Source organism: Sinocyclocheilus rhinocerous, unplaced genomic scaffold, assembly GCF_001515625.1.
Source record: "Sinocyclocheilus rhinocerous isolate Xijiao unplaced genomic scaffold, SAMN03320098_v1.1 scaffold780, whole genome shotgun sequence".
Taxonomy (NCBI): Eukaryota; Metazoa; Chordata; class Actinopteri; order Cypriniformes; family Cyprinidae; genus Sinocyclocheilus; species Sinocyclocheilus rhinocerous.
In genome coordinates, this window is record NW_015654937.1 from 159,882 (window position 1) to 176,346 (window position 16,465).

The 16,465-nt window shown below is 38.2% G+C and overlaps 1 protein-coding gene across 1 annotated transcript in view; it reads right to left on the reverse strand.

The window, feature by feature from the left end:
* The window catches only part of LOC107717842 (1-acyl-sn-glycerol-3-phosphate acyltransferase epsilon-like), a 67,647-nt gene extending 51,801 nt beyond the window's left edge, over positions 1 to 15,846 (reverse strand). Inside the window, exons 1-5 of the mRNA XM_016524722.1 lie at positions 15,826 to 15,846; positions 15,074 to 15,297; positions 11,817 to 11,886; positions 11,505 to 11,620; positions 11,171 to 11,260 (exon numbers count right to left, since the gene is read on the reverse strand). Of these exons, the coding sequence (XP_016380208.1) occupies positions 11,171 to 11,260; positions 11,505 to 11,620; positions 11,817 to 11,886; positions 15,074 to 15,292 (495 nt within the window). The 5' untranslated portion in view covers positions 15,293 to 15,297; positions 15,826 to 15,846. The remainder of the gene's footprint in view (positions 1 to 11,170; positions 11,261 to 11,504; positions 11,621 to 11,816; positions 11,887 to 15,073; positions 15,298 to 15,825) is intronic.
* Positions 15,847 to 16,465: the final 619 nt, after the last annotated feature.

The window sequence follows — 16,465 nt, forward strand, 5'->3', positions numbered from 1 at the left end:
CTACAGGAGAAATGGCTTGAAGGAGATGAGATGGAATAGGATCAAGCGGACAAGTAGTAGGATGATTAGAAAGGATGAGTTTGGAGACTTCTGCCTCAGAGAGTGAAGAGAAGGATGTGAACGAGTATGTTTGCTGGTAAGATACGCTTGACAGATTGTGGTGTGGAAAATTGTGCACTGATGTTTTTAATTGTATTAATGAAAAACGTGGCAAAGTCGTCAGCTATTACAGTTGATGCAAGAGGGGGGGGAATGTTTTAAAGAGCATGTGAGAGTTAGACGAATTGTTAATTTTGTTATGGTAATATGTCCTTTTAGCAGTGGCGACATTAGCAGAGAAGGAAGAGAGGAGTGACTGATACACATTAAGGTCAGTAGGATTTTTGGATTTACGCCACACCATTTCAGCAGCCCTGAGCTTAGAATGATGTTCGCGGAGAACATCAGATAACCAAGGGGCAGAAGGGGTGGTACGGGCTGGTCTGGAAGACAAGGGGCAGACAGTGTCTAAACAAGATGTAAGAGTGGAGCATAAAGTATCAGTAGCACTGTTAGCATCAAAAGCTAAACACCAAATAGTCATGAAATAGCCTTTGACAAGTAAAGAGATTCTCTCTCTTGCCCCCACCCACCCATGCATGATAATATCGTGAATAGGCGATCACACAGGCTGGGGATATGACGATTTGAAAAATGACCATATCGCCCAACACTAAACTGTTCCCTTAATTTTTTTGAGCAGTGCAGTTTCACACGGTTTAATAAAGTAATATAATCAGCTGACAAAGGAATGTGTCATTGACAAAACATTATAAAAATTAAGTTAACAATGAATGATTTTTATATTTAATGATATTTAAACATTTTTGTCAAGTTCTCAGACATGACTGAATGTATTGCTGTCCAATTAACTCTTTTCCCGCCAGCATTTTTGAAGAAAGTTGCCAGCCACCACCAGCGATTTTGATGATTTTCACTAAAATTTGATGGCCTCCAGTATATTTTGCTGTATGAATATTTGAATATGCAATACACCAAAATAAAGATCAGAGCCTCTACTTTTAGACAAAAAACAGTTTTAAACAGTTTTATTCTAGCTTAAAGCATTCTTTTTTTTATCAACACTTGAATATAGGTAGGTTTCATAAAAAAAATGCATAATTTTGAGCAAAAAGGTGAGAAAATCTCATTTTTATAAAAATCTACATCTGGATAATATTCAGTACGATTATCAAAGCATAAATCCAGTAAATCGCTTCCATCTATACCTCCAAAGCTTGCACAGACATATACCACTTCCTGGATCAACATTTTACTCCGTAACATTATGCAGTTTTCATTTATATGCTGTCTATTGCTGATGATCGCATTATTTTTCATATGCATCTGTTTACATAAGAGATCGCTAGTTTCTCCACCCTGTTCACGTGTGTTTTTGTTCGGGAGGTTTTGTACTCGTTCAGAAGATGCGTAATAGCGCCCCGAGTGTATAACAGTGAAAACAAGAAAAGCCATAAAAACTTGTCAATGGCGGGAGTTAAGAGTTAAAACAAAAAGACAATATTATACTTGAAAAAAAGACATGGCCAAAATTTGAACACACAGTCATCAGCCATCAGGGCCTGGCAAAGGCTGGCACACGGTGAAAAACAGAAACAGGAAGTCATACCTCATATCTTCTTTATGTATTGAATGCAGTGAAGGAGGCTGATCACATGAATGACTACTGAAAGTCACAATCATAGCGCCACAGATCGGCAGCAAGGAAACGGTACAATGTACAATACCACAATATGCAAAACTGCAAAGGGCTTACGATAAAAAAAGTTTGTATATGATGCAAATAGCGGAGAATAAAATGGGTACGCAACTGGGGGGTGTGCGCGCAAAAGATTGAAACCTGCACACGCTATGAGAGGGACAGCGAATGTGAAATGCTTATATACCTGCGCCAACATCTCAAGGGGGTAGCATGTGTTTTTTTGTCATATACCAATCTTCAAACTCAATGGCACTTTATTTATGGTGCGAGGACCCTTTTGGACTTGCTCTGTTTCTTCTTCTCCAAAGTGAATCACATTTTTGAGTGCCTAAACATGCTCGAAAACTCACGAAACTTTGCACACGCATCAGAACTGGTGAAAGTTTACATGTGATAAGGGTTTCAGAATTGGGCGTGGCAAAATGGCTCGATAGCACCACCTCTAAAATTTCAACAAAGCACCCCTCCCGCTACGTTTTACGTACGTGTACGAAATTCAGTACAAGCATGTAATGTCCCAATACCTACAAAAAAAGTCTCTTGGAGCGAAGTCCTAAACGCAACAGGAAGCAATTTCCTCTATGATTTTTGTGCAGTTTTTGACATTTTCAGGCCCCGTACTTTAAAGAGCAGGTCATATGGTATTTTAAAGTGTATAATATTGTGTTGGAGTCCCCTACAACAGGTTTAAATGCATCTAAGGTCAGAAAACATTGTAATTTTCTCAGAATATACATTTAATATTGGAGTCAATGCCAATGATTTCAAAACGATTCGTTCCAAGCAAGTTTGGAGCAAACCCCTCCCTTCCATAAGCCTACTCTGCTCTGATTGGTCAGCTGGCCAAGCCTGCTGTGATTGGCACAGAGAGGTGTCCTTGAGCAAGTTAGCGAGCGCTACGATTGACAAAGCACCTTTACATAAAACATTAATATAGTGCTCCAATCCGTTCTTATAATGACATAAAATACAAAAACACTTATGCAAGCGAATCGTGCCCACAGCTAAAGTTTAGCTGCTAAACTGTGAACACTTAAAACAATAATGGTGGATACGTTAGCCGAGTGCTAACGTGACTAACTGATGAAACGATACAGTTTGTAAACCAAAATATGTCTACTGTAATGTTTGAAGAACGACAGACAAAATAAACAGAAATTTCACAATGATTATAAAGTCTGTGTGTCTTCTCAACATGATGTAAACACACTAACTAGCGGAAGTGTTTGTGGGCAGGTCAGACTCGCGGGCAGGTGGGGATTATGCAAATGTGTTACCCAGTGACATATACCGGTAACAGGCAAAAGATTCAAAAATATGACGACTCGTTAAGGCGATTCAGAATCGACTCTCTTTTGAGAGACAATATCTTTATTTATCATGCACTGTTTTGATTAACAACTTTGCAGATTGTTTTCATTTAATGATAGCTACGTTACAAACTGCAAAAGAGATATTTTTCAAAAACCCATATTACCTGCTCGTTAAGAAACTCCTCCTACAGTTTTAATTGGACTATTTTCAAATTTGGTTAGTGTAATCATAAGGCCTTAAGGTGCGTTCAGGAGCGGTGCGTCTGCAGCAGAGCAGAGCTCGTTTCCGCACCGAGTCTATTTTTGCTGCGCTGCAAGCACTGAATTAAAGTAACAGCGCATTTTTTGCAGTAAATATGAACATGGATTGACATGAAAATGTAGTAATTACACCATAAATGCATATTATTAAAGTCTACTGTGTTTCACAGTCAACACATATGGCTTTTTGGCTAGGTTTAAAGGGAAAGAGCACTTTTAGATAAACAAGGCAATAATAGACGGTACTCGTGGAGGTAGGAAAACAAAGTTCTTTATGAACTGCAGGATTGCTTGTAATAAAGATTTCAATGCAAAAGAAAAGGCAGTAGAGCTGACATTTTCTGTCAATGGTAAGTTTGTGATAATGTAAGAAAAGTAGTTTAAATGTTTTGCCACTAGCTTGAGCAACTTAATATATAAATCTAGAAGTAAATGCAAAAGTAAAAAGCATTGAATAATGTGTTGCTTATATTTATTGTTTAAACGTCTGTGAAAGATTGTATTACTGGACTGTGTAAAACAAGAATTGCAATGCTGAAAAAGCATTTTCAGTTACAATGATAATGGATAAATGTGTTTGTGGTAAACAGCCACGGATCAGTAGCGGACTACTAGCAGTCCCCGTGCTGCTTCCCCTCTCACAAGAGTCACCTAAGAGGGGAATTCCCCCCATTTTCAAAAATGAAATTCAGGCCCTGAATAAATGTCTAAAAATCCTGATTGGAGTATCACTATAAATAGTTATAAATGATAAAAAGAAGGCTTTAAAAAGATCGGTATCTGTGATCGTGTCGGCAGATACTGCTTTCTGTGACCGGCCTCAAAAATCCTGATCGGAGCACCCCTACAAACAATGTCCAATTTGCCCCAAACTTCACACATTTGATAGGAGTTCTGTCCTGAACACATGTCCATGACCATAATCAGTTAGTCATAGCGCCACCTGCTGGCAACAGGAAGTAACATGTTTAACACTGTTATGGACTCCTATCAACATTAAAAAACTTCAGCAAGTGTTAAATAGGCTAGTAACATGCTAGAAACATGCTGAAACATGCTATCAACACTTAGCTAAGGGCTAAAGCAGGGGTGTCAAACTCAATTTCTTGAAGGCCGGAGCCCTGCAGAGTTTTGTTCCAACCCTGTTCCAACACACAATCCATGTAGTTTTCAAATAAGCCTTAAGGAATTGATTAGTTGGATCAGGTGTGTTTAATTTAAGTTGAATATGAACTCTGCAGGGCTCCGGCCCTCCAGGAATTGAGTTTGACACCCCTGGGCTAAAGCATGCTATTAATGAAATGAAACAAAGTTGTTGTAACTCAGGCATGCAGTGTCCAAATCAGCCCCAAACTTAACATGCTAAAAACATGGTAAAGCATTCTAGCAACACTTAGCTAATTTGCTAAAGCATGCAAATAATACAATGAAAACAGAGGTTGCTGTAACTCAGGCATGCAATGTCCAATCTGCCCCAAACTTAACATGTTTGATAAGAGTCCTGGGTCAAGTTCCGGTGTGCACCATTTTGCTACGGTTTCCGATTTGAATGACATGTTTCCTGGAAACTGTGTGCAACGGGGTTTGCGATGTTTTCTCTTGTTTGGTGGGTGTGTCAAACATGTCAGCCCAATCAGCAGCAACATGCATGTAAACCACGCGGTATTGCTGCTGCATTTAAATGCCAGAGTGCGCTCTCGCACAGAAACTCCAAATATGCCCCGCAGAAGTAGTACCATAACACGCGTAGTTCCAGGAAATGCCTATGGGCATCTTTCTATCACTGTACTTTAAGCCTTCTCAGGTATTTTCATGATAAGTATATTTATAATGATGAAGTTATAAGCGACTCAAACTCGTAGTGATTTCAGACGGAGCAGTACTCTCTACTGATCAAAGAACCGTGTGCAACAAACTTCACACGTTTGATTAGAGTCTTGGCCTGAACACATCTAAAGGCCAATATTCAGTTACAATCATAGCGCCACCTGTAAAACAACACTTGTTTTACACTAACTTAAACATCTGCCTCAAACTTCAAATTTTTGGTAAGAGTCCTGGCCTGAAATCATCTACATGCCAATAATCAGTTATAATTTATAGCACCACCTGTTGGCAACAGGAAATGTCATGTTTTACTCCAAGTAAAACATGCAATGTTCAATCTGCCTTAAAGGTGCACTAAGTGATTTTTGCCAAACGATGTTGATATTTGTAAGAATCTCTCGCTATATATAGTCGATCTGCTAATATCAATCCTGTGCACTCACTGAGCGCTCTCTTCTCCCTATCATTACTAGACACGGCCCTTACTTTTGACTGGCTGCGAGTGTGTTATGGGACTCGGTCTGACACTTTGGTCAAAAGCGTTTTTCAAAAATCGCTTAGTGCACTTTTAAATTTGTTATTTGATAACAGCCCTGGCCTGAAGACATCTAAAGGTCAATATTCAGTTATCATAGCACTACCTGTTGGCAACAGGATATGTCATGTTTTACACTTATGGTGTGTTCACACCAGACGCGAAGCGAATATGCGCATGGCATCACTCGCTCTAGATTACTCGTGGGATGTTTTTCGCGTCACTCGCGCTATGTTTTTATTCGCGCGAGTGAGGCGAAAAACATCCCACGAGTAACCAACCATGGTGAGGATAAATACGATCGCTGCTTTGTACCTGTTGTGGAAGTTGTGGAAAACGCCGGAAAGCCAAACGCAGACGTGTCTGGGTTCACAGCACCATACAGAGGCGCACACAACTCAGTGAATTTCACCATCTTCTCCAGGAACTGCACCTGGATGACAGCCATATAAGAATATGAAGTTGTATCATATATTTCGGGGTGCCCGCAAACAGATACAATAATGCGCTCCTCCATTTTCTGATTCAACCAGACGTGCCAATAAGCTCTTCGCTGATTGGCTTGCGCGAGAACGCATCAGGCAAATTTTCCGCGGAGTTGAAATTTTTGAACTTCAGTCGCGAAAGATATGATATGATTGATTGAATCTCGCGTTCGCGGCAAATGCGTCGCGCATTTCGCGTCATTCGCGTCGCCTGGCGCGAATTCGCCTCTACATACAAAGTCAATGCAAAGACGCGAATAATCTACTCGCGCGAATAATTAAATTTGCGTTTGGTGTGAACACACTGTAACACCGTGTCCTAACTACACGTGACGCGATGCCGCAACACTCGATAAAAGGCATCTTTTCTGTGTTAATCAGAGTTTTTGTCCTAACCAGACACGACACATGGAGTTTCTATTTTAGAAACCGTTTCTATTTATGCATCGTCGCGGCTGGAACAACATACAAAATATGACAATGGGTGCGTCTCAATCAGCTCCCTAGTTCAGTAGTAAGGGCACTGATCAGGGAGTCAGCCAAACTAGGGAGCATCGGTGCTCACTATGCTCCCTTACCAGAAATTACGTCACATCTCTGAAGCAGGAAACAAACCACACAAGCCCACTCAAGATTTGAAAAGACAACTCTTTTTTTGTTGTTGTATATTTCAACAAACACACATTGCTAGACAGGTCACATCTACTTAACATTTATAATTAAAATTCGGCTGAAATGTTGTAAGAACACGTAAAAGAACAATGTGTTTAAAAAGAATAAAAAATAATATCAAAAAGAGTTCTTTGTTGTCCTGCTTGTTGTTGATTAATACCTGCGGTAACGTTCTACAATGTCGTTCGTTGACATTGTACGTAGTCATGTCACCGGAAATTGAGTAATCACTGTCCCAATGTGCAGTGAGCCAGGGAACTTACCAGTGACCGAATTCGTGTACATGATATACTGATTCACGAGCGCGGGAGCTGATTGAGACGTACCCATTGATAATCTCAGGTACTGCTTATATGCTTCATTCCAGGGGCGGTTTCTTCATTAGGGCGATTGGGCGACCCACCAATAAAGTGCGAAAGGGAGGTATTTTTTTTCTATCACTGCTGTCACTGTTCTAGACTGCTTGTTCTGCCTCTGGATATATAGTCCAATCAGCATCAAGTCACGTTTTGTGGAGTACCGCCCCTTTTTGGGCGATTTCTCTCTGAGCAAGAATCGCCCAGACTGTTCTTATAGACTTCCATACAAAGATGTTTTTTTTCGAACTGCAGGCACTGCAATGCAATCTCTATGAGTTCCGGGAGGGCGAGCACTAACGTGCTGTCGTCATCATAAGTAACCTTAACCCGTGCAGCGATGGGTGGGAACAAACTCTGTAAATAAGAAATATGAAGTCAGGACTAGTCTGTATGGGCTGAATAAAGCAAACCAGTGAAGTTTTGATGGCTGATGATTGTAATGGAGGTAAAGACGATTACAGTGACATACAGGAGTCCTACATTATTAGACACGCCCGTTATTCTTAATGTGCAAACAAACAGACCGTGTATGTGCGCTCTCTTTTTGCACAAGCACATTTCAGTATGCTCGCATGTCTGGCAAGTGTTTTATAATTGACACTCGCTGAAGAAGCGTGTTTTTATAGGAGTTTGCTGCGGTCAGTGGTGTTTATATATGGGAATGAACACTCACTCTGACAGAGGAATTGTTCACTGGTGATGTCGAGCTGCCTTCAGATCACCATATTTGACAAATTCAGGATGTTATTTTTTACTTTTTAAATTTATGTTTTGCTCTGTTTAATAATTTGGAATGGATCGGTATATATTTATATACAGTCAGGTTAAGGTGACTGGTATAGTGGTCTGTTTGCGTCTCTGTGTGGTCGTGTTTGGTATTGCAGCTTGACTTGTAGTTATTTCTATACTCCATGTATAGAAAATGCTCTCTAATCAAATGTATTTTTTTTCTCACAGTTTTTGCTGTAGCACTGTATAGATAAAATGCGAATTATGAAAATAAAAAAAAATGTTTTAATTTATCTTGAAAAAATCTTGCAGAAAATAGTTTTGTGGGAATCATCCTCAATCTCTACCTTGGTAAAACAATTATCTTTATTTAAAATGTTTCAAGTCTTACTACTTCTCCTTTTGTTATAATGGGAAAAATCATACCGGGATGTATTCTAAAATTTCTGGATGTGGCGCCCTACCTAGAACATTCTTCACCAGCTGCCACTGCTTCATTCAATGTTAAATGTGTCTTATGTAAGTTTAAATATATTCAAAATCAGAATGAGCTTTATTGCCAGGTATGTTTTCACATACGAGGAATTTGTTTTCATGACAGAACCTTCCGCAGTGCAACAATGACAGCGACAGTACAAAAACACAGATAATAAAAGAATAAAAAAATAAAATAGAACAAGTAAATAAGAAATAAAAATATATAAATTGACAATTGTATGTGCATGTATATTACAATAAGACAGTTTTGTATGTACAGGTATATTATGTGCAAATTTGAGGTGTAGACTAAGTATGTGTGTTAGATAAATAAGTGTATGAGTGTATAAATAGTGTTGTGTGTTCCACAGTTATTGTCAATGAGATGGATTGCCTGAGGGAAGAAACTGTTCCTGTGTCTGGCCGTTCTGGTGCTCAGTGCTCAGTAGCGTCGACAACAGTTCAAAGAGGGAGTGTGCTGGATGTGAGAGGTCCAGAGTGATTTTGCTAGCCCTTTTGCTCACTCTGGATGAGTACTGTTCTTGAAGAGAAGGGAGGGTTGTACCAATGATTCGCTCAGCAGTCCGGACTACCCTCTGTAGTCCTCTGAGGTCAGATTTGGTAGCTGAACTGAACCAGACAGTTATAGAAGTAAGTGTGTGTGTTAGATAAATAAGTGCATGAGTGTATAAATAGTGTTGTGTGTTCCACAGTTATTGTCAAGTGTTCATGAGATGGATTGCCTGAGGGAAGAAACTGTTCCTGTGTCTGGTCGTTCTGGTGCTCAGAGCTCTGTAATTAATTTATTTATAGCCATACTGAAAGCAACAAAAGAAAGTTTACCTCAGATCTTGAAAATAAAAGCAAACATGTACATTAAAACTGTGAACTCAATGTGAACCAACAAGTGCTTTCCATGACAAAGATGGTATCAGTCACTCAGTATGCACTTTTAATAATGTCAAAAAGGTTTAATGTTTATAAATTAGATTAGAACTTGTTCATTTCGTTGAGAGTGCAGCACGCTTCTGCATGGCTGAGATATTTGAGTAATTCTGTCACATCGCGTTGTCGTGTCATGTCTGGTGTGGACAGCCAAATTGCTTGGCGCTGGAATCTTGTCATGTCACGTCTGGTTAGGACATGGTGTAACTCAAACATACTATGTTCAATCTGCACCAAACTTCATATGTTTGATTAAAGTCCTGGCCTGAAGACATCTACATATCAATATTCAGTTATAGTCATAGCCCCACCAGCTGGCAGCAGGAAGTTTGGCACATATAAATGACTTTGAAATGGTCCTTCCATATTTACCACTTTAAATGCATATTGCCCACCGTTCGCTGTTTTCCCAAGGCCACCGGGTGGAGGTGGCTCCGGGTGCGAGTGCCCTTTCAACGCTGCTTGCAGCTTTAATTCTTAAAGTGAACTTTTGCCTGTATGGTGATTAGATTTACTGTTTGGATTGCTGCCTGGAGGATGCAAGCACAGAATGACAAGTCCAGCATGCGGTATCAGCAAGTTCTCATGAATATCTCGCTAGCTATAGCATATTGCATTTTTCTGAAATATGTCGCAGCCCTAGTTGACACACATTCTGAACAATCAGAAGCCATTATTTGATTGACTGACTGATTATAATTTAGAGCCATGGCAGCTACCATGGCTATATTCATGGTGAGAACCAAGTGAAAAATAGAAAAAGTAAATAAACGATATAAAACAACAAATAAAAAAGTAACACTTTTTAAAAAGGCATTAAAAAAAAAATAAAAAATCTAGAAGAGTCACCTGAAAAGTAAAGTGTCCTAGAAGAGTTCAAGACATTACAGTCCATCAAAATATGCTTCAGAGATAATGGATCCTGGCATAAAGGAGTATCTTTACCCATTGAAGTTAGGGCTGGGCGATATGGACAAAAAATATCACGATAACATTTTTCATATCAGTCAATATCGATAATTATCACAATACATTTCAAATCTTTATTTCATTCAAGTTTAAAGGCAGATTTCTTCTCCTGAGTAAAAGTTGTAGAGACCAGACCGTTAATTGTGGTTTTAAACTACTCTTTAAATGGTCAAAACATGACAAATGCTTCACTTTTCCAGTAGTGTTTCCTTCAAAAAATAAAATATTTTAATAGAAAAATTAATTTCTTAGTTTCTGAATGATCTAATGAGTGATATTTTTTCAAATCATGAAACAAGTTTGTGTTGCAAGACTTTGATAACGAGTATCTTCAGCACAGTTTGCAGTGCAGGCAGCAATATTAATATCACATTTTTTTGTCTCAGAAATGCACATTTGACAGTAGCTTGAGTTGACAGTAGTAGCTTGAGTTAGAATGCAGATGTAAATGTTCATTAATCAAAAACAGAAACATCTGTAAAAAAAAAATTGTAACAACCTAATCTTTATATGGTGAAATTTAATTATTCTGACTGTGTGAACTTTGTGACAAGCGGATAAATGGTCCGTGTGGTGCAGTTCAAATGAGCAGCGCTGTTTCCTTCTGCTTTTGGCGCATAAACATTATATCGAACTTTTATCGAAATGTTAGAGGAAAATTATATTGCAATAATTATCGTTATTTTATCGCCCAGCCCTAATTGAAGCCATTATATAAAACATTTAATATACAGAAGAGAGACATATGACTGCACATCACATGAATTCTATATATACATGTGTCAAGCATTGCTTTCCGGATTTTCAGTCACTGAGTGCTATGGATATATACTCACAGGTGTACCCAGTATGGTCTGAGATGATAATTTCTTTTTCATGGCTTTCTCATCAAAGTTGGCACTTCTCTTCACATACACACCTCCATGCTGTGAATGACATCAATCATAGTCATAAACATACAACTGGTCCTATTAAAGGGGTCATATGATGCTTTTTTAAAGATCATTATTTTGTGTATTTGGTGTAACAGAATATGTTGACATGCTTTAATGTTAAAAAAACACATTATTTTTCAAAAGCAGAATAAACTTGAGTAAATTGTTTATAAAACCATTCAATAAACATGAACATGAATGAGATCTAAAGTTTCAAATTAGATATGCACACTACCTGTGAGAAATACCATCCATACAAAGGAAGCCACTTCAGACCATCTTTCAGGACGTATCTTACGTGTCCAAGTGCATTTTGTCGGATGGCTAACATGTCAGCAATAATCCAATCAGCTACAATGGAGAACACAACCCTTACAAATGGTACAGTGATGGTGTCAGATACTATGATACCGAGATATACAGTGTGGTACCATAGTATTTACCTACATGGTACAAAAAAAAAAAAAAAGGTTCTCATGGGCTGCATCACACATTTAGTAGCACACATTTTGGAGCATATATACATTTATAGAGCGTTGAGACTTACCTGTTGATTGATGGTTTGAAACGTAAACCACATTCTCCTTCTTCTTTGGTATGTTCCCATAAATGACAATCTGGACAGATATTTACATGAACATTTCAATACATTAGACAACAAGAACAATATGGTTAGAATGAACATGACTTAGAAGATAGTACTGTCTGACAAAAAGGCCTAGTTTCCAGTTTTATAGTAAATGGAAACAAATCTGTTTTGTTCAGTAAGCTTAACTGATATGGATTTTATGCCCTTAAAGGTGCAGTAAGCGATATCTGACAAACACTGCTGATACATTAAATCAACATACAAACAAACACACCCCTACCCAAAACAAACACAGCCCTCCCTTCATTGCTTTGCCCCAAAAATCACAAACATGCTAAGGAACAAAAAAAAGAAAGAATTCATGATCAGCTCTGAGGTCTCTTTAAAACATGGTAGGCCAAGTAACAAATCTATTACAAAGGTGACAAGATTAAAGGGATTGCAAAAAGCTGAACCGAAAGAAAAAGCAAAAATGACAAGAGAATACATGCAAGAAAGAGTTCGGTCAAAATGTTTGATGATACTGATGATTCATTTGTGCTTTTTGTACAATGTAAATCTAAAAACAACATTCAGGAATTTTTCTGCTATCAATATGTCAAAGTCAAAAAACAAAACAAAACAAAAAAATCCGCTGCTTCTTGTTATAGACAGTGGATTAAAAAATTATTCAGACCCTTATGTTATATTTATATGCTAAAATGCTTTTAAATTAATTTTGTTTCACATCAGTCTACACTCCATACTTCATAACAAAAACTAGAACATCACATTACATAAGTATTTTAATTCAAGCAGGGTTTCACATGTCATGCAATAAGGAAAGTTAGTTCAACACTGTTAGTTTACAACACTGTTCCACCTTGTCAGAATTCAGGTCAGTGTTGCATATGATGGTTGTCCTTCTGAAAGGTTCTCTCATCTGTACTGTACACATGATCTCCCTATCTCAACCAATGAATGTGTAGAAACATCTAAAAGAGTTCACCTGATGCACCGGAGCTAAATTTCAAACATCATCGCAAAAAATCAATATGAAAAATCAATATGATATTTCAGTTTTTTTCTTTTTAATACATTTGTAAAGTTATCATAAATCTGTTCTTGTGCACATCTATATACACTCCCATTACCATGTGGAAAAAAGACTTAATTTTAAGCATAAGGCTGGGGAAAAATATAAAATGTTTTATAAATTTATATATTATATATCACAGATATATATATCTTTGATCTTGTGTGATATTGCCCATTTATACCATTGGGCTGAGGAATGCTTGATTTTGTTTGGCAGAAGTGAAGCGTAAGCTTCAGCATTACCCTGCAGTTTTGCTCGTCATTTAAGCCTTGCAGGGTGGTGTTCAAAGTTCAAATAATTTCAACACTTTGTTTCATTCCTAAACGAATCAGCATTTTTGAGTGTATTCGTTGGTCTTATGACTCACTATTAAGCCTTCTACACACCGCACAATTTTAGCAATCCTAGAAGATCATTGCAAATCACACTGTGCAACATGGATCTGATATTCATGGTACTACATGTATGCAGACTGTACGATGATGACACCTAGTGACTCGTAGGCTACGTGCTATACTAACAGTAGCACGTTACTATAGTAGAATAAAACGTCATCAGCATGCGCTAGTGGTAAACGAAAAGAGCATGACGAATCACTCTTTGGCAGTTATGTGTTCTGAAAAAAGTGGAAGCAATGAAAGAGGAAGGGATAAGAGCTTAAGGTAAGCAGTTGTATGTTTTAGCGCCGTGTCGCATTGATTTCATGTGGCATTTTTATTGGCTGGTCAGTAAACGTGGGTCGTAGCAGCAAACACACTGTGATGCTGAATTTCTGAAGCTGTCAGAAAATGATCGTAGACTATCTTTGGTCGCAAGACTGTGAAAACAGCCGTCTTTGAACCTCTCTCACTGTACGACATAGGACCACCGATTAGTAGCCATGATCACAGAAATCAGCACGATTGTTTGACGATGCAATCTTTTGTCTGGGACAACCGAAAATCATGCAGTGTGCCTTGGGCTTTAAAGACTGTCACTTGCCACCACCTACTGGCAAAACATTGTAACCTGTACTTAAGTCTCTGCACTAACAGTAGAGCAGAGGTGTCAAACTCAATTCCTGGAGGGCCGGAGCCCTGCAGAGTTTTGTTCCAACCCTGCTCCAACAAATATACCATGTAGTTTTCAAATAAGCCTGAAGGACTTGATTAGTTAGATCAGGTGTGTTTAATTAGGGTTGAATCTAAACTCTGCAGGGCTCCAGGCCTCCAGGAATTGAGATGAACACCTCTGGAGTAAAGTGATACAAATGGCAAAAAGTCCCAGCACTGTTACTGGAGGAATATCAGAAGTCTTGAAATGCCTCTCTCTCTCTGTACATGGATATGTCTTCCAAAATTGTTGTTTGAGAAGTAAAAAGTTACGCACTCAGTTAGGGTACTGTATAACATGCCAGAAACATGTTAAAGGGGTCATATGATGCAATTTCAATTTTCCCTTTCTCTTTGAAGTGTTACAAGCTCTTGGTGCATAAAGAAGATCTGTAAAGTTGCAAAGACTAAAGTCTCAAATCCAAAGAGATATTCTTTATAAAGGTTAAGAGTCAACCACGCCTACCTAAAATGGCTCGTTCTAACACTAATCTGTAATTATGTCCCCACTGGATGCAACAAATGCCTCGTTTATAATGGGTTTTAATGTTTTTGTCTCGTCGCTCCGGCCGGACAGGGCATCACAGTATGGTAAGGGGCATAACATTTCCATCACACGCTTGAGGTATTCATCCAATCACAACACACTAGATAGCTGGCCAATCAATCGATGCGTTTCAGAAAGGCGGGGCATAGAGGAGAAACAATAATGTACAGTATGTGGAAAATAAAAATAGCAGCATCATATGACCCCTTTAACATTAAGTAAAATATTTCAGTTTAGTTTAAGATTAACTTCAAAATAGAAATGTTGCTGGTTTCAAAACTAATGGCATTAGAACAAGAATTAGTTAATTGAACGTATGAAATAGTGGTACATTTTTAAGCACTAATTAATTACTTATATATGCCAATATATCCTAGACATGTAACAAGGGGGCCAGTATTGTTTTTAGTTGGATAAAACATTCAGAAGTTACATGTAGTTAGTGAAGAAAAAGCTGAAAAAAGTTAAACGCACTAAAGTAAAAAAAGTAATACTTAACCTCCACTCCCGTGTAGTTCTCAAAGAAGAACAGGACCATACTCTGATACACCGAATACACACGGTCATCCACAGAGTGATAGAGTCTGGACGGCAGCACAGTGGACAGCAGACGCCAGACGCTCCAGGACAGTAAATACGCAGGAGCGGTGCCCAGCATCACCGCTGCTGGAAGCCAGTACCGCAACGAGTAAGTGTGCACGACCAGAGACAGCAGCATTTTCACTGGAAAACCAAAATGACTCAAGAGAAACTGATCCCTACACAGCTGCAACTCAAATTAATCAGGGTAACTAGTGACCCTGCCCGACACGCATCGATCTTTTCGCCCAATTCAGACCGTTTCAATTTTTAATCGCACAATAATTGTGCAAATAATTTCGGTAAAGGAGGAAAAAAAAAAGTGAATGCAAAACTTCACGCTGCTGGTCTTCAGGAAATTTCCTCCAGGTTTAAGCATGGCATCCCTGTTAATGCAGCGCACTTCCTTAACTGTAATTCTAGTCTAATAAGGCACAATTCATAAAACCTAAACATTAAACAGACATAAACTGTGCTGCTACACCTTGCGGAAACTACACTCTGAATTTTCCTTTGTACTACTTTAAAAAATGACTAGAACTAGATGCAAATTACTTATTAAACCCTCCAGAGGACACCACACTGACAGAAAAGATAATGTAAGCACGGAGACTAATTTTACAACTTCCTCATTTATAACATAACAACATATAAACAAACGCGATGTCTTACAAATACAACCGGCCACACTGCTCGCTTCTCAAAAGTCAGCCTCCATGTTTCAGTATTGTCATAAGCCACATGCTTGTATCGTGCTCGCTAATTGGCTGAAGAACGAGTTCCGGTGTTACCAAATTTTCGGCGAAAGGTCTTTGCCGACACGCAGACAGTGAACTTTATATAATGTAATTTATATTACCCCTGGCCCTGTATGTTTGTTGTTGTTTTCTTTTTTCTATTCTTTTTGCTTTGTGATTTTGTTGTTACTAGGGTTGTATATTTTTGTATACTTGTTGCTAATCCTAATAAAGGAAGGATAAAAATATAAAAATAAAATAAAATAAAATACATAAATACGCAGACAGTGCCTTGTTTGAAGGTCTTTATGACTGATTTTCATTTGTATTTTGAGTCTCTCCAATGTATTGATAACAAAAAATGTAGAGATACAATTTTATTCGCTAAAGAGTTGAAGTTACTTGAAAATTGAACGGGTATATGCTGTCTTCTTTTTCTCTTTAAACTTGTATTATTATTGATTTTTATTTTTTTCTAATTTTTTTTCTATGTAATGTAAACCCATTCCTTTAATTGTGTTATCTTTTTGGATGTCTTGTTAAAGTTGTAACTGTTGCATGTTATGTCTTTAATA